Source organism: Globicephala melas, chromosome 6 (assembly GCF_963455315.2).
Source record: "Globicephala melas chromosome 6, mGloMel1.2, whole genome shotgun sequence".
In the NCBI taxonomy this organism is placed as follows: domain Eukaryota; kingdom Metazoa; phylum Chordata; class Mammalia; order Artiodactyla; family Delphinidae; genus Globicephala; species Globicephala melas.
In genome coordinates, this window is record NC_083319.1 from 4,772,860 (window position 1) to 4,790,874 (window position 18,015).

General features: G+C 54.3%; 1 protein-coding gene across 4 annotated transcripts in view; it reads right to left on the reverse strand.

Annotated features, from left to right (window-relative positions):
• Window positions 1-18,015, reverse strand: part of NTNG2 (netrin G2) — a 74,802-nt gene that overhangs the window by 28,896 nt on the left and 27,891 nt on the right. For all 4 annotated transcript variants that reach the window (XM_060300258.2, XM_060300256.2, XM_060300259.2 and 1 more), the window contains exon 3: window positions 12,899-13,542. In XM_060300258.2, the coding sequence (XP_060156241.1) occupies window positions 12,899-13,542 (644 nt within the window). The remainder of the gene's footprint in view (window positions 1-12,898; window positions 13,543-18,015) is intronic.

The window sequence follows — 18,015 nt, forward strand, 5'->3', positions numbered from 1 at the left end:
TCCAAACAGTAGGATCCCATTTCACAGATGGGGAAACTGAGGCTCGGGAAAATTGAAGAGACTTGCCCTGGACCATAAACTAGCAAATGAAAGAGTCTGAATTCAAACGCAATCTTCTCTTTGACACCAAGATGTGCCGCTATCGACTCATTACAAAGAGACCTCGGAGCCCCGAGGATGGCTGCCTTCGGTTGCCGGGACGATATGGGGTCTTTAGAAGTGTAAGATGCGGGGTTTCTGGCCGAAATATTGTCTGTCAGCTCGCACCTGTTCTCTTCTCCTTGTACATCATGGAAGCCCGCCCCCCCCACCCCCATCCTCTCAGGCCCTCTGCCCCTCGCTGATGGCTTTCTCCAGCAGTTTCCCCTGCTGTTCCTTTCTGTTTTCTCGGCATCATCACCAGAACCCCAGGGTGCTGCGGTCCCTCCCTCTTTTCAGGAAGAACCCTTTCCTTCCCTCAAACTCCCCACCAGCTTGTACTCCATTTCCCTGCTCCCTTTCATGATCAAACCTCTGGAAAGCCTTATCGACACCACGTTTGGTTTTTTTACCCCTCATTCATCCTTTTAACATCTTCTGCATTCACCCTGGAATCCACCCAAGATGGGCTTTGTCCCCGACTCCCCCAAATCTGCCCTCCCAAGGTCACCTTTGACCTCCATGTTGCTAAGTCCACGGACCCACCTGGCCATCCTCTGTCTGGACCCCTCAGTGGCACTGGACACTGATGCCCATGCCCCCTGGACATGCTCCGCCCGCTGGGCTTTGGGGCACCATCCTTCCCGATTTTCTCCCCTCTATGGCTCCTTGCTCTCCATGTGCTGCCTTCACCGCCCAACTTCCCAGAGCTCCATCCCAGGCCAGCCCTCACCTTCCTCCTTGTTCTCAGAGCCTCACACGCTCCCATGGCGTCGGGGGTCATCTCTAAGCCCAGGACTGGGTTGCCTGCCCTTCAGACTTGGACGTCCAAATGCTCCCATGCCTCAAGGGCACCTCACAGCAACAGGTCAAAACAGAACTCTGGGGCTTCCCTGGTGGCGCAGTGGTTGAGAGTCCGCCTGCCGATGCAGGGGACGCGGGTTCGTGCCCCGGTCCGGAAGGATCCCACGTGCCGCGGAGCGGCTGGGCCCGTGAGCCATGGCCGCTGAGCCTGCGCGTCCGGAGCCTGTGCTCCACAACGGGAGAGGCCACAACAGTGAGAGGCCCACGTACCGCAAAAAAAAAAAATAAATAAATAAAATAAAATTTTAAAAAACCAGAACTCTTCCTCTGGGGGCACAGCCACTTGGGAAAACCGTTCTGCAGTTTCTTATAAAGTTAAACACACATGTATCATATGACCCTACAATCCCACACCCGGGGATTCACTCAAGAGAAATGAAAGCTTATGTTCATACCCAAACCTTTACACGAATTTTCAGAGCTGCTCTATTCATAGCTGCCCCAAACTGGAAGCAACTGAAATTCCCTTCTCTGAGCGAATGTGTTAGGGAACCGTTGATTGAAACCGCTCACCTTGGCCCGGCATGACGGCATGACGATGACTGCTTCCCTGAGTTGTCTCACAACAGGAGGTCCTGATAAGTAACCCGGTGCTGCAGCCAAAAACTGGCCAGAAGAATTTGGGAGGGGCCCAAAAGGGGAAGGAGACGCCAGCCCATAATATGTCCTACCAACCTCCCAGAAACCCTCGCGCTGGAATCCATCTTGGCTGAGAGATGCGCGCGCCACCAGGAAGGACCCTGAGTCAGAAAAAATATGGGTGAAGCAAGATGATTGGCCAGATACCACCCGGAAACTCACCTCATCACCATAAACCCCGAGACTGCGAGCCACGTGGCAGAGCAGGGCTCCTGGGCTCCCTTACCCTGCTGCTCTCCGTCCGGGTGCCCCTTCCCAATAAAGTCTCCTGCTTTGTCAGCACGTGTGTCTCCTCGGACGATTCATTGCCAAGTGTTAGACAAGAGCCCACCTGGGCCCTGGAAGGGGTCCCCCTTCCTGCAACAATGGACGGAACTGCAGTGCTGGGGGCAGGATGCTCCCCGGCAATAAAAAGGACCATGCTTGACGGCAACAACACGAGCACCTTGAGGGCACTGTGCCGAGCAAAGGAAGCCTCTCACATGCTGTGCGACTCCATTTACAAGACGTTTTCAAAAAGACAAAGCTGTAGTGACAGAGATCAGTGTTTGCTGAGGACGGGGTGGGGGGGGGCCGGGAGAGGAGGGTGTGGCTACAAGGGGGGCAGCTCGAGGGAGCTCTCTGGGGAGATGGACTGTTCTGTGTCTTGATTGTGCTGGTGGGCCTATGAATCTACGTGGGTTAAAATTCATAGAACTGCACCCCCAAAGGTCAATTTTACTGGATGATAATATACAAAGCAAAATGTAAACATATTCAAAAATTTCTTCCAGAAACTTCTTCCTCCACCGGCTGTCCCCACTTCACTAGGTACAATCTCCATCCACCCAGGGTCTCCAGCCAGAACCCGGGGCTCCCCTGGATGCCTCCTACCAGCCACTCGGTCAACTCCATCCCCAGGCAGCCCTCGGCTCCCATCTCCACATCCAGAACCCAGTCCAGGCTGTGCTTTGTCTTGGCGGAAACTGCCTGGTCTCCCTCCAGCTGCCCCTCCCAGCTCAAGCGGCCGGCCAAGCATCAGAAATCAGAGAGCGTGACCTCCCCGTCTAAAATCCTGCAATGGCTTTCCCTGAACTTAGAACAAAACCAACTCCCTCCCGAGGCTGCAGGGCTAGCACCACCTGGCCCTGTCCCCTCTGCTCTCACGGCGCTCACACACTCTAGCCACGTCATATTAAGCTCTTAGAAGGCATCACCCGTGAGTTGAAGGCAGGGCCTTTGCACCTGCGGTTCCCCTGCCGGAAACGCACCTCCGCCTGCTCCGGCTCCCCCTTCCGCCTGCAAAGCTTCTTCCTCGGGGGGCTTCCCCCACCACCTGGGGCCTGGTGTCAGGTCGCCCCTCCCAGCCACCCTCCCTATGGCCCCCTCGGTTTGTCACCTTCCCAGCACCTTGAGTCACCTGTGGTGGTTTGTTTTGTTTATTCCCATCTCCCTGCTAGACCGTAAACCCCGTGGGGCTCTTGGATCTGAAGCACCTGACTGTGTTGGACACATAGTAGGTACCTGTTATGGATCGAATTGTGTCCCCCAAAAAGATAGATTGACGTTCTATCTATCCTGGTGCCTGTGACTGCGACCTGATATGGAAACAGGGTCTTTGCAGATGTGATTAAGATATAAATTAAGGGGCTTCCCTGGTGGCGCAGCGGTTGAGAGTCCGCCTGCTGATGGAGGGGACACGGGTTCGTGCCCTGGTCCGGGAGGATGCCGCGTTCCGCGGAGCGGCTGGGCCCGTGAGCCATGGCCGCTGAGCCTGCGCGTCCGGAGCCTGTGCTCCGCAACGGGAGAGGCCACAGCAGTGAGAGGCCTGCGTACCGCCAAAAAAAAAAAGATACAAATTAAGATGAAGTGATACTGGAGTAGGGTGAGCCCTTAGTCCAGTACGACTGCTGTCCTTCTAAGAAGAAGAGATAAGGGGAGAACACTCTATCGAGACAGAGGCACAGAGAGAAGACGGCCACGAGAAGACAGACGAAGGCATGAGATGATGCATCTACAGCCAGGGGATGCCAAAGATGCTGGCTTCCCCCAGCAGCTCGGAGAACGGATTCTCCCTGACAGGTTTTGGAAAGAGCATGGCCCTGCCACCACCTTGATTTCAGACTTCAAGCCCCCAGAACTCTAAGGCAATACATTTCTGTTGTTTTAAGCCCACCTGATCTGTGGTACTTGGTGATGGCAGCCCTAGGAGACTAACTAATACAAGTGCCCTTTAAAAATATCCATTGAATGAATTAATACGACAGTGACAAAACTCTCAGAAGGAAATCCTCCCCCCTCAGCGAGAGAAAGGGGGGCGCTCGTTCTCCCCAGCACTGTTGGAAGGCATCACTGTCAGGGATTCCATCCCTAACTCACCCACCGGGGCCCCATATCTTCTGAGACCCCAGCCAAACCCAGGACCCCCCTGCTGCCCCCTCCCACCAGGGCTGGGGCCACACCTGGTAGGTGAGCAGCCCAGAGGTACCCAAAGGAGCCTGGACAAATGCCCCATGGGTCCCCCTGCCACACTTGGCAGTGGACACCCCCCCATATCCTCAGCACAGCTCTGCCCCCGCCCCATTCCTCAGCAGACGACAGTATGGTGCGTGTCCCATCTTTGGTGGGAGGGAGTGGTTCAGGAAGATTGGCAGGTTCGGTTAAAGGGTGTAAACTGTGCCTAACAAAATCTCTGTCCTTAATGAGCTGGGAACACACATGTTGGGTTGAAAAAATAAAAAATAGAACACGAAACTGACTCTCCAAACGTTTGGGGATCACGAACCCCTTTGGCAATGGAATGAAAACTAAGGCCCTCAGTCGGGCCGACCTCACACCCACACGATGCTTAGCATGTATTTCCGGGAGTCCAGGACCATTAAGGCCCACTCTCCTGAAAGCACGGGCCCCGTAGAAGGAACTCCAGGCCGTGCCCTGGGATCCTGGTGTTTTATTGACACAGTGGTGACCCTAGCACTTACTGCATGTTTACCACGGCCTGGCCACGGCTCTGAGCCTCTTCACGGGTTGTCTGATTTAAACTCCATGGTTATGGGACTTCCCTGGTGGTGCAGTGGTTGAGAATGCGCTTGCCAATGCAGGGGACGTGGGTTCGAGCCCTGGTCTGGGAAGATCCCACGTGCCGCGGAGCAGCTAAGCTCGTGAGCCACAGCTACTGAGTCTGTGCTCTAGAGCCCATGAGCCACAACTACTGAGCCTGCATGCCACAACTACTGAAGCCCGTGTGCCTAGAGCCCATGCTCCGCAAAAAGAGAAGCCACCGCAACGAGAAGCCTGTGCTCCACAACGAAGAGTAGCCCCTGCTCACTGCAACTAGAGAAAGCCCGTGCACAGCAACGAAGACCCAATGCAGCCAAAAATGAAACAAACAAACAAACTCCATGGTTATTATCTCCATTTTATGGAGGTGGGAAAGGAGCCACAGACAAGTTAAGAAACTTGCCCTGGGTCACACCTGAGCCAGGATTTGCACCTGGACAGTCTGACATGGAAGCCATCCACCTATTTCTTTTTCTTCTTGTGTGTGTGTGTGTGTGTGTGTGTGTGTGTGTGTGTTAAAATATACATAACATAAAACTTACTATTTTGCCATTTTAAAGTGGATAATTCAGTGACATTAAGTACATTCACGTTATTGTGCAACTACCATCAATATCCTTTTCTAGGGACTTCCCTGGTGGTCTAGTGGTTAGAACTCAGTGCTTTCACCACCGTGGCCAGGGGTCAATCCCTAGTCGGGGAACTAAGATCCTGCAAGCTGTGCAGCACAGCCAAAAATAAAATAAAATTAACAAACAAACAAATAAAAGCAATTACCTTTAAAAGATATCCTTTTCCATGGGGAGGGGGAAGGGTGAGCTGTGACAAAGTGAGAGAGCGGCATGGACATATATACACTACCAGACGTAAAATAGATAGCTAGTGGGAAGCAGCCGCATAGCACAGGGAGATCAGCTCGGTGCTTTGTGACCACCTAGAGGGGTGGGATAGGGAGGGTGGGAGGGAGGGAGATGCAAGACGGAAGAGATATGGGAACATATGTATATGCATAACTGATTCACTTTGTTATAGAGCAGAAACCAACACACCATTGTAAAGCAATTATACCCCAATAAAGATGTTTAAATAAATAAATAAATAAATGATTTTGATCCGTTAAAAAAAAAAAAAATCCTTTCCAGAACACTTACATCATCCCAAACAGAAACTTTACACCGTCTAAGGAACTCTCCATTCCCCCCTCCCTCCAGCCCCTGGCAACCTTATCCTATTTTCCATCTCTACGAACTTGCCTATTCCTGGTGCCTTACCTATGTGGACTCACACAGTATTTGTCCTTCTGTGTCTGGTTTATATCATCCGTGTTGTAGCAGGTGTCAGGATGTCCTTCCTTTTCAAGGCTGAATAATATTCCATGGTATGTATAGACCACATTTTGTTACTCCATCATCAGTTGACGGACACTTGGGTTATTTCCACCTTTCCACTATGCGAGTAATGCTGCCGGGAACATGGGTGCACAAATATCTATTCAAGTCTCTGCTTTCAGTTCTTTTGGGTGTATAACCCGGAGTGGAACTGCTGGACCATATGGGAATTCTATGTTTAATTTTTTGAGGAACCAAAACACTGTTTTCCACAGCCGCTGCGCCATTTTACATTCCTACCAATAGTGCACATGGGTTCGTCTTTGTCCACATCCTTGCCAACACTCGTTGTTTTCTGTTTTTCTGACGGTAGTCATCCTAAGGGGGCACCTCCATCTATTTCTTAACCTCCAAGCCTCAGTTTCCTCATCCGCATACTGGGGACAAGGACCCTCAAGGGGCAGGACTCAATGAGGAGACACACATGCGGGACTTAGAATACCATATGGCCCATAAGAGCTGCTCGGCAATGACAGCTAATGTTCCTGAAGGGGGGAGCCCCACCCCCCAACCCCAGGTGGGGGTCACAGAGCTACAAGGGTCAGTGCAGGCAGAATAAAAATCACACGCTTCCCTTCTCACCCATGTTCCCTGGGGATCAGCAACGGAAGAGACTAGACGGAGGGCGGGGCAAGTCCGTGCAGTAAGTGGAAAGGCCTCTGCTCGCTCTGATCCCCTCCCCCTCCCCCTCCCCTCCACACACACACACACACACACACACACACACACACATGCACAAAGCCTGCTTCCCTCCTGCGTTTTCTATTCTTGTCCTAAGTTCCGTCTATCTTTAGTTACTGGGTGATCAATATGGCAGGACGTTTATGGAAGAAGACAAGAAGGCAAGAAAGGGGCAGGGGGTCAAGGGAGGAGAAAACCAGGCAGGTGCCGGCTGGCCCAGGGCCTTGGATGAGAAGCCAGACCCCAGCAGCATCTGGGAAAGCCAGTGGATTCTCACACCTACCAAATTTTAAAATGGTATCTATAGTTCCTGTTCACTTAATCAATGGTGAACAGATCAGGTGCACAGGACCTTCATCTGATGCATGGGACCTCTCTCCGTCATCTCCCACCAACACCACCCTGCTTGGCTTGAATACCTCCAAGAACGAGGAACTCACTCTTCCTTTCCTGTCCTTGGCTGGCTAAGGCCCAGCTGGACTGGTTCCCTGGAGCCTCCAAGAGTTTTCTGGGTGGAGGACTTTGCCCTGGGGCAGGGCCTGAGGGTGAGAATAGGATGACCATTTCCCCTTCCCTCTGCCCCAGACCCAGAGTCAGCAGGCTGTTTACCCGGAGTTTGTCCAGATCCCAGGTGCCCGCCCTGCCAGAGGCCTGCAGAATACTGTGAGTGTAGCAGCTATGTTGTCACCGCTGTGAGAAGACAGGCAGGTCTCAGAGCAGAGGGGGCACACTGACAGCTTGTGAGCTGCCTTGGGTTGCAGGTGTGTTTTGTTTTACCTGCACAGGATTTTCAGTAGGTGCCAGTATTTCAAAAAGCAAGTGATTTCACATATATTTCTGCTGTGTGCCTTCTCTCACAACATCAGAAGATGCGGCAACATCTGGTCTGCCTCTCTCCCTGACCTCTCCGGCCACCTAGCCAGAGGAATGGGACACTAGGGTAAGCTCTTCAAATATATCGTTTCACTGAAGCCTCACCCCAAGCTGGTGAGGTCGTTATCATATCTCCATTTTGCAGACGGGAAAACTGAGGCTTAGACAGGTTAAGGTGATCCAGCTAATCAGTGATGGAGGCAGGATTCAAACCCTGGTTGGTCTAATGATGCCAGCTTCTACCTGGGGGTTCCCAACTCTCCACTCCCTCGCGGAGATTTGTAAAGAATCTCTTCTGGACCTCGCCCCAAACTTATGGGATCCAGAGCTCTTAGCAGTGGGGCTGGGGAGCCCGTCGTTTTAAAATGCCCTCCTGAGGATTTCCCTGGCGGTCCAGTGGTTAAGAATCCACCTTCCAATGCAGGGGACGGGGGTTTGATCCCTGGTTGGGGAACTAAGATCCCACATGCCGTGGGGCAACCAAGTCTGCATGCCGCAACTAGAGAGAAGCCCACGCGCTGCAACGGAAGATCCCGCATGCCAGATCCCGCATGCGGCAACGAAGGACCCCATGTGCCGCAACTAAGACCCGACGCGGCCAAAAATAAAATAAATAAATATTTAAAAAATAAATAAATAAAGTAAAATGCTCTCCTGTATGAAGCTGGTTGGATGTGGGCCTGGCTGCCCTTGACCACTGTGTTGGGGGTGCAGGTGGGGGCCTTGTCTCTTCTCCAAGCACCGTCTCATTCCTCCTCAAATCCGGTGCCGCCCCGGACTTGCCCAGTTAAAGCCAGCTGCTCTCCCAGTCCACACCTGAGTTTCCCTGTGTGTGGAAGGAGAAAATCGCTCCCGCCCCTTCCCAGCTTTCCAGGAATGGGAGCTTTCCAGGAATGGGAGCAACTTAATGGGCGGGACCCCCTCTTCTCTTTGTCTCAGACCCAGAGTAAGCAGGACTGGCAAAGCTGTTTTGCCTGGTCCTGAAGGGAGGGGAGGCCGGTGGTGGGACCTCCAGGTGCTGGAAGCTACTTTGCTCCCTGCACCGCTGCCCTGTGGGGCTGCGGTTTGCTCTCCTTCTTCCTTTCACCCCCTAATTTGTACCAGGTCCTCACCCCCAGGGGCCTGGGCTTCTCCATCTGCTCCATCCTCCTCCCCCAGAGCCAGGTGCTTGCTGGCTGGAAATAGGTGACATGAGTGACAGGGCTGGAAGCACCCATGGTATCAAAGACCCTTAGATTCCATAGAGAGATGGACTTGAGCTTGGGCACACTAGGGTTGCACCTTGACTGTTTGGTGGTCAGTTTCGCTGTGTGATCTACTTATGTCCCTTGACCTCGGCCTCCTTATCTAAAAACACGAGGTGGAGGGGAATGTCGTCCCCGTGGGAAAGGCTCTATGGGGCGGAGATCAGGTCCGGCTTGCTCAATGCTCCAGCTTGTGGGGTCTTAGAGATTTAATAACCTTGTGGGAAGTGAATGACTATTGATTAACTAAGATGCATGTGAGCCCTGAGCTCACTGCTCAACAGGAAAGGAGCCCATAGCAAACACTCAATAAGTATCAGCTACTATTGTTAGCAGGCCACAGGGGGAGGCACCGTGTAACTCTGGGTCATGAAATTCTGAGCAAATACCAGAACAGGTTCAGTCTGAAATCCCAGCACCCGACAGCCCGGGGATCCTCAGGTCACTACTCAGGAACACCAAGGGCATCATCTGGGTGGGCCCACGGGCACCTTTGCCACCCCATCCTGCCTCTCTGGCCTCTCTGGCTCCCAGGCACAGCTGGACTTTCCCACCTGGAATTTAAAAAGGAAAAGTAGAGGAAGTCACAGCCCGTTGCTGAAGCATCTGACCAGATCTAATTAATCGATTAGCCAAGCTGCCACTTTCCTGCCAACCAGCCGCCTGAAGAGTACTTACTTTATCTGTGAATTGATTGCGTGCTTTCACCACCACTACAGCTAATGCCCACCACCCACAGAGGCTGGGTGCCAGCGGGAGCTGGGAGCTGCCGGGCAGGGACCGCCCTGGCAGCCCCAGGCCTCAGGTTACAGACAGGAAACTGAGGTCCAGAGAGGGGAGCAGAGGGGCGGGGCTGGAACCCAGCTCACCTGACCCCCAGGTCACCTGGCACCAGAACAGCCCTCTTGATCTAGATGAGGCTGAAAAGCTGAGACTCTTTCCTGCCCCCCCGCCGCTGTCCCTCTGTCCCTTCCCAAATACGATCTGCCCCACTTCTGCATCTCAGAGTCCCTCCTAAGAGAAAAATGACCTTCACCCCTGGCTGAGGTGTAAGGGGCACTACAGGTCCTGGCTGTCACCATCCAGCGCAGACCCTGCAGCCGGCCTGGACCTTAGGACCCTGCACGAGCCGCCTAACGAAGGGGCAGGCGGGCCCTTGATTAGACGCCTGAAGATGAGGGACACCCCCACAGCAGCCCAAGGAGGTCAGAAAAGGGGCCACAGCCCCCAGAAGGGGTGGGGATCTTGTTCCTACCTCTGAACTGCTAAGCTGTTGGGTCGGCGGATGGGAGGGTCTTAAGAGAACCAGACCATCGCATCCCCAGGGCTGGCAGAGGTCACCAAGATGGCCCACAGCCCAAAGCCTGCACACGGATCTGAGAAGCAGGAGCAGGACATTGATCCTTGACTCCCCGCTACCGCAACAGCTGCCACATATCAGGCGGTCTCCAGACCACTCCTGGTTTAAAATAGCCTGCCCCCTGGGCTTCCCTGGTGGCGCAGTGGTTGAGAGTCCACCTGCCGATGAAGGGGACACGGGTTCGTGCCCCGGTCCGGGAAGATCCCACATGCCGCGGAGCGGCTGGGCCCGTGAGCCATGGCCGCTGAGCCTGCGCATCCAGAGCCTGTGCTCCGCAATGGGAGAGGCCACAACAGTGAGAGGCCCGCGTACCGCAAAAAAAAATAAAAAATAAAAAAATAAATAAAAAATAAAACAGCCTGCCCCAAGTGCGGGTGGGCTAGGAGTCACGGGTGTCAGAACCACAGGCCCCTGAATGTGCACCTGCCTCACTGCCACCTGCTGGCCTTGAACTGACCCCACCTCATGAATCGCTTGCCTTTGCCTTGGCCCACCTGGAATCCACACAGAGTCAAAGGAAAATAAAATGCAGACACAGCGGAAAACCAAAACCCCACACCGCCCCTGCCCACCCCTACTCCGCAGGTGTGACCACAGTGAGACATTAGTACACAAGCTTCTAGCCTTTCCCCACATCCACGATGCTCCCAGGCCCGAAAGGGCTTCTTTCCAATGTCAATGTCAACAGAGAAATCACGTGTGCGGGCATATTACATATTTTACAAAAATGGGATTATACTATACACACCATGCAGCAAACTGGTTTTTGCACTCATCAGTAATTATATACTCGGGCAGTCTGCAGAGCCTGTCGTGGAAAGCTGCCCAAGGTATGTTGTCCCAGCTGGGTTCTGGTACAGCCCCTGCCCAAACTGGCCTAAGCCATGCTCCTGGCCCTAATTATGCCCCAACACCCTTGGGTCTCAACTTGGTCCTTCCTCAACCTGCCCCAGCTCTCGGACGCCATTATTTTGAACACTATGTATTTTATTCAATAAACACTTTTTTAGCATGTGTGACATGCTAACCCACAGTCGTGTAAACTGCGATGTAATAAACACAAGCTCACAGTAGTTCTGAGTATCTCATCAGCTCTAACTCTAACTCAATTAGCTTACCACGATGCAGTGAGACAAGCATGTTCGTTATCATCCCTGTTCTACGGATGGGGAAACTGAGGCGCGGAGAGGTCCTCGTCCGGAGGCTCACAGCCCGTCGACGGCAGGGCCGGGAATTCACCCCAGGCCATCTGGCTCCAGAATGCCTACTCCGACTGCCACAGCAGCGGTTCTCGAACGTGCGTGTATCCGAACCCTCCAGAGAGCTTATTAAAACACAGACTGCTGGGCCTCACCCCTGGGGTTTACGGTACAGCAGGCCTGGCACGGGGCCCGAGAATTTGCATTTCTAACGCGTTTCCAAGTGACGGTAATGCTGCTGGTCCAGGAACCACACTTAGAGAGCTCCTGTGTTACACGCTGCTGCCCCTTATGATTGACCCCTTGGTTACCCGCGATGCCCCCCGCCCCCCGCAAGCCTCGCTCTTGAGTGCAGACCAGGGTGTTATATCCGTGGCTGGGGATAAAGGCCTTGGCCCTACTGACCAGCAGGTCATCTGTCGAATGAACAGATGATCTGGGACAGCGTGCGACCATTTTATCATCTGCAATCTACAGAGTTCCTGGGAATCAAAGGCTGTTTTTACCTCCTGTGATGGTCCTTTGCCTCCCCCCAAAGTGTCCACAAAACATCTTCTTCTCCAAAGCTGTGAGTAAAGGACTAACTCGGCAGGGTTGGGCTGTCCACACGCTACAGAGTCCAAAGAAAAGTCTGGCCCTTAACTAGATCCTGGGAGGAGTTTATGAGCCTTGGAATGTCCTGCCTATTAAGAGTCTTTGTTTATCTGGGGCCTGGGGCCACTCCAGATAATTGACACTAATGATGTGATTTATGATGGCGGCCTGGGGCCATGCAGTATCAGCATGACCTGTGGGTCAAGGAATTGGGGCCCAAGGTCAACCACGTGGGCAGTCAGCCACACCTACATAACCAATTCCCAATAACACCCCTGGATACCCAGGCTCGGGCAAGCTCCCCTGGCTGGCGCTACTCCGCACGCGCTGTCACCGTTGCTGCACCGGGAGAGGATGACCGGAAGCTCGCACTGCTCTCTCCCAGAGCCTGCCCTCTGAACCTTTGTCTGTTGCTGACTGTAATCTGTATCCTTTCATTGTAACCACAGCAGCTGTGGGTATAACAGCTTTGCTAGGCTCTGTGAGTCCTTCTAGCAAATCCTGGAGCCTGAAGGTGGTCTCGGGCACCCCCCAGACACAAGTGCCCGTTCATTGAGTCCGTGGCCAGTTACGTTGTACCTCCCGAGCACCAGGCTTTAGCTCAAACCCCACCCACACTGCCCAGGTCTGCTCAGCTCCACCCATCCTCTCCAGACCTCCCAGCCCTGTGGCTAGAGGTAGCCTGGGCCCTACGGAGGACATTCATCATCCAGCATTCACCTCCCTCCATGGAAAATCGCAGGTAGCCCCTTTGATGCAACACCAGGTAATGTCCCAGGTATCACGTAACATCCTAGGCCTCAGGTAACATTCCACGTATCTGGTAATATCCCGGCAAGCAGGTAACATCCTGGGTACCAGGTCACCCCCGGGCCTTACCTGCCCATGACCTCGATGTTGGAGATGGCGTAGAAGTACTTGTAGAGGTTCTCCCGCTGCACATACGTGCCGCCCAGCGCCGGGCGCAGCAGCCGCATGCGCAGGTCGGTGAGGGTGAAGAATTCCTTGAGGCCCTTGGCGCTCTCCAGCCGCGTGTACAAGTTGTCCATGTTGCGCAGGTTGGGGCCGGCGAAGATGGCGAAGCGGTCCCGTACCTCGAAGCGCACGTGCTTCTCCTTCTTGGAGCCGGCCCAGCGCGAGTACTCCTCCGTGCACAGCACCCGGTGGGCACCCGACGCCGACAGGTCGCGGGCGCGGCGGGCGGGCATGCCGAAGGCCTCCATGCAGTCCTCTGCGTAGAACTGGTAGGGCTGCCACGTGCGCCCGTTGTCCAGCGACTTCTCCAGGACCATGGCGGTGGGCCGGCCGTACTCGAACGTCACCACCACGTCGTCCGTCAGCTCCAGGCTCTTGTTCCACGACAGGGTGATGTTGGCCTCCAGCGGGCTGGGGTAGCGGCTCCACGGGACACTCTGCCAGTAGGTGGCCAGGCCCTCATCCTCCCTGTCCAACATGAGCCGGGGCGGGTGAGCCAGGTCCGGGTTGGAGGCGTCACACTCGTTGCTGCACAGGTAGGGGTTCTCCTGCGGGTGGGGAGAAGACCAGGGTGGATGCTGACTGTTCTGGGGGGCCCGGGAGCCTTGTCCCAGCCCAGCCCCGGTGTCTGCCCAGAGGTCTCAGAGCCTGTGCTCCGACGTCCGGGCACCAGGAAGCCTCTCTCTTCCAAAGCCCATAAAGACATGCAGCTCTATTCCCTCCCAAGAAAACATTCGTTCCTACTCTAAGCTCAGACAATCAAGAATGGCGGGAGCTAGTCACTGCTCTGAGACCCTCCATGGCTCCCCACTGCCCAGAGGATAAAGCCCTACCGCTTTACCTCATTGACTCTGACCTCCTCCCACCATATCTGGAGCCACTGTTCCTGGCCTCCCACCTGAGCACTCCTGTCCTCCAAGCCTCCCTTGTCTGTGCCTCTGAGCCTTTGCAGATGGCATCCCCTCTCCTTGACATGCCCTTCCACTCTCTGTCTGCCTCCAAATTCCTACTCACACTTTTTTTTGTCATCTTTATTGGAGTATAATTGCTTTACAATGGTGTGTTAATTTCTGCTGTATAACAAAGTGAATCAGCTATACGTATACATATATCCCCATATCTCCTCCCTCTTGCGTCTCCCTCCCACCCTCCCCATCCCACCCCTCTAGGTGGTCACAAAGCACAGAGCTGATCTCCCTGTGCTATGCGGCTGCTTCCCACTAGCTATCTGTTTTACATTTGATAGTGTATATATGTCCATGCCACTCTCTCACTTCGTCCCAGCTTACCCTTCCCCCTCCCCGTGCCCTCAAGTCTATTCTCTACGTCTGCGTCTTCATTCCTGCCCTTCCCCTAGGTTCTTCAGCACCATTTTTTTTAGATTCCATACATATGTGTTAGCATACGGTATTTGTTTCTCTCTTTCTGACTTACTTCACTCTGTATGACAGTCTCTAGGTCCATCCACCTCACTACAAATAGCTCTATTTTGTTTCTTTTTATGGCTGAGTAATGTTCTATTGTATATATGTGCCACATCTTCTTTATCCATTCATCTGTGGATGGACATTTGACTCTTGAAACATCTCCTACACAGAGACGCCTTCTCGACCCTTCAGACAATACAATTAGTAGCAACAGGAGGGGCAGTGGAAGAAGTCCACCTGGTGCCCAGCACATTATCTCATTTCTCTCCTGTTCAGTAACTAGCTAACCACCAATGCTCACAGTGTGGGAGTGTCAACTCCATGCTCGGGATGAAGCAACCCGGGCTTTGGAAGGTGGTGGCCCTTGCCCGAGGCCCTGCTAGGAAGAGCTGGGGGCCGCACTGTGGCCTGTCTGTCACTGGGGCCTGCTCTCTGTCCCCACAGCATGCGTGTCTGCCTCACGCACAGCCCGGGTTCCTCTCAAGGGGGTGCGTCTTGTGGCAGTCCTTTCCTTGGCACGTGCCTGGCTGGCCCACTGGGGGACACTGTCTGGGTAAGGCAGGGCACGGCCCCCACATGCTTCCTCTCCCCTCACCCCCGCCTCCAAAAGCTGGCAGCCCACTCCCTGGCCCAGCGGGCTCCAGCCGGGGCTTCCCTCCTCCGCAGTTCAAATCCATCCCCCGGGTCTGGTCTGCCGTGTGAACTCACCCAGAGGCCTGAAAATATCACTAACGTGGTGGTTGCCGGGGGTTGGAGGGATGAATAGGGGGGAGCCCAGGGAATTTTTAGGGCAGTGAAGCCATCTTGTATGACACTGTCATGCTGGATAAATGACATGGTACATTTGTGCAACGCCAGGAGGGAGCCCTACCGTCAACGTGGGCTTGCGTTAATGACGACACATCCATGTAACAAAGGTAGCACGCTAATGCAAGCTGTGGATAATGGGGCAGCTGTATGGGGAACGGGTCTTAGGGGCTCTCTGGACTGTCTGCTCCATTTTCGGTAAACCTAAGACTGCTCTAAAAAATAAAGGCTATTAATTAATAGGAAACACCGTCACTGAGAACCGCACGCGCCCGGACCAATTGCAGCTCCTTTGATGAATATTTCAGGACCCCGGTTTGCTCAGACAAAAGCGGCTTCGATCTGAGTTAAAGCGTCACATTCTAAAAGGAGGCATTCGGCTCCCAGTGGCCGTGGGCGCCTTGTCTCCCGAGGGGCCGAGCCGGTATCACCGCAGCGACCCTGGGCCATCACCTTTGAAGCCTGTTAGTGGAGGACCAGCTCCTAGGCCACCCAGGGATCCTCAGCGGGCAGCTTGGCTCTGGGGTTTACTGAGGCAGGTCCCACCAAAATAGCTCTGTCCTGGGTCCCCTGTGGTACCACTATCCACCCCACCTGGCCAGACCTGCTGATTCCCAGGACCCGGAAAACTTGGGGTGGAAGGGGTACAGCATTGAGTCCACCCCCCTCACTGAGCAAATGGGGAAACCGAGGCCCAGGGTGGGGCAGGACTGGCCCAGGACTCCCTGAGGGTGGGAGGGGTTTGAGGACGAGCCTGCTTGTGTCCTGGACGACCTCAGAGGTGTTCTGGAACTCTAGGGACCTCACGCACAACATGGCAGGGAGAGGGGCCTGGCTCGGCCCGTGGGGGTCCAAGCTTCCCCGCACTCCAGCTGGTGCTCTTGTGACGTCGCCCGGAACGGGGAGAGGCTGAAAGGCCCCATGGGGATGGCTCAGTGGCTTGTAGAGTCCAGGCCTGGTGATGAAAGGGGGGCAGGCCTGCCTGTGGGGGACAGCCTGTTCCCCAGGCCCTCAGCTGGCTCAGAGCTCACACCTGGACACTGGGGACCGGAAGACACAGTTTGCACCCAAGTGGGCATCCTCCCCTCCCCCGACCCAGCAATCATCCTCTTCCCACAGCTTCCCTTCTTCTACTGCCCCTGGCAACTTGTTATGGAGTATACTGTGCGCCCCCACCCCCCAAATTCATATGTTGAAGCCTGAACCCCCAGTACTTCTGAATGTGACTGTATTTGGAAATAGGGCCTTTAAAGGTGATTACATTAAAATGAGGCCCTTAGGGTGGGCCCTAATCCAATCTGACTGGTGTCCTTACAAGAAGGGAAAATTTGGATACACAGACCCCTGGGGCACGTGCACACAGAATGACCATGTGAAGAAGCAGCAACAGGGGCCCATGGGCAAGTCATGGAGAGAAGCCTCAGAAGAAACTAGCCTGCCTTGGTTTTCAAGGGTCAGACCTTGACCTTGGACTTCCAGCCTCCAGAACCTGAGAAAATAAATTTCTGTGGTTTAAGCCACGCAGGCCCTAGCAAACTAATACATGCCTCACCCCAAGTGAGCAAAGCGTGGGTCAGGGTGGGAGGAACGGCCAGACGCTCTCTCTGGGGCCCTCCTCTACCGGCCCGCTTCTCAATACGCTGGTACCAGGTGGCATCATGCTACTCTGCCCACCTGGAAAGCTATCCACCCAGCACTGAAGCTGGGCCTTTTCCCCGGCTGTCTCATCCCCTCTCACCTCTGAGCTTGTGCCCCTGCAGCTGCTTTCCCTCCTCTGGGTTTTTAGAGCTTTCCCTATGTACTTCCTCCAGGAAGCCCTCCTTGCCTGATTCACTTTTGAACCCAGTTCCCTCGTCATTCATCACAGGATTGTTAGTGTGCTTATCTGGGACAGTGTAGTGAAGCCTCCCTATAGGGCTTGGACCTCAGTGACCAGTCACTAAGTTACAGTTATTTGGTCATCCTATTAATTAGTTATTAATAGAATGATAATTAGATTAATAGTCATAGACCTCATATGGAATGTTGATATTATTCCTGTCAACCCCCAGCTGCTGTGAAACACCTCACCTCTCCCCTGGTCCTTTTTTTTTTTTTTGGCCACACCGCGTGGCTTGTGGGACCCTAGTTCCCCGACCAGGGATTGAACCTGGGCCCTCCGCAGTGAGAGTGTGGAGTCCTAACCACTGGACCTCCAGGGAAGTCCCTCCTCTGGTCCTTCTCCATCCCCCTGCCTATGTTCCCTCACCTGCCCAGCCTCCTGTGGTCCCCATGGCGGGATATTGGATCCCTCACGCCCCCCCCACACACCCGGCCTGTCTGTCATCAGGAAGACTGACACAGCCAGCTCTGCAGAGGGACGGGGGGCTCCAACCTGGCTGCCCTAGCCTGCAGGGCTCACTGCCCCCCCGCCCCCGCCCCGGCCTCAGCCCGGGAAGCAGATGGTCAGAAACTAATGAATCAGCCTGTGTATTTACCAACTCTGCTCCTGCTGCGGAGTGAGCGGGCTTAATCAACAGCGAGCACAATAAATAAATCCCAAGCCATCGCCAACACAATTCCCTCTCTCCTATTTCTCTTTTTCTTCCACCGCCCTCCCACCCCAAGATCTCGGAATTCCATTTAACCGTTGAGGGGCCAGAGTGCCCCCCACTGAAGGCGGCTTCACGCCCACGGTCCTTCCCGAGCGCCACGGGCTCATACCCTCATTTTCCTCCTGTCCACTAGGGAGGATGCCGAGGAGGAAGCCTGGGGTGTGAAGGCCGTTTCACCCCCGAGCCCCGCACC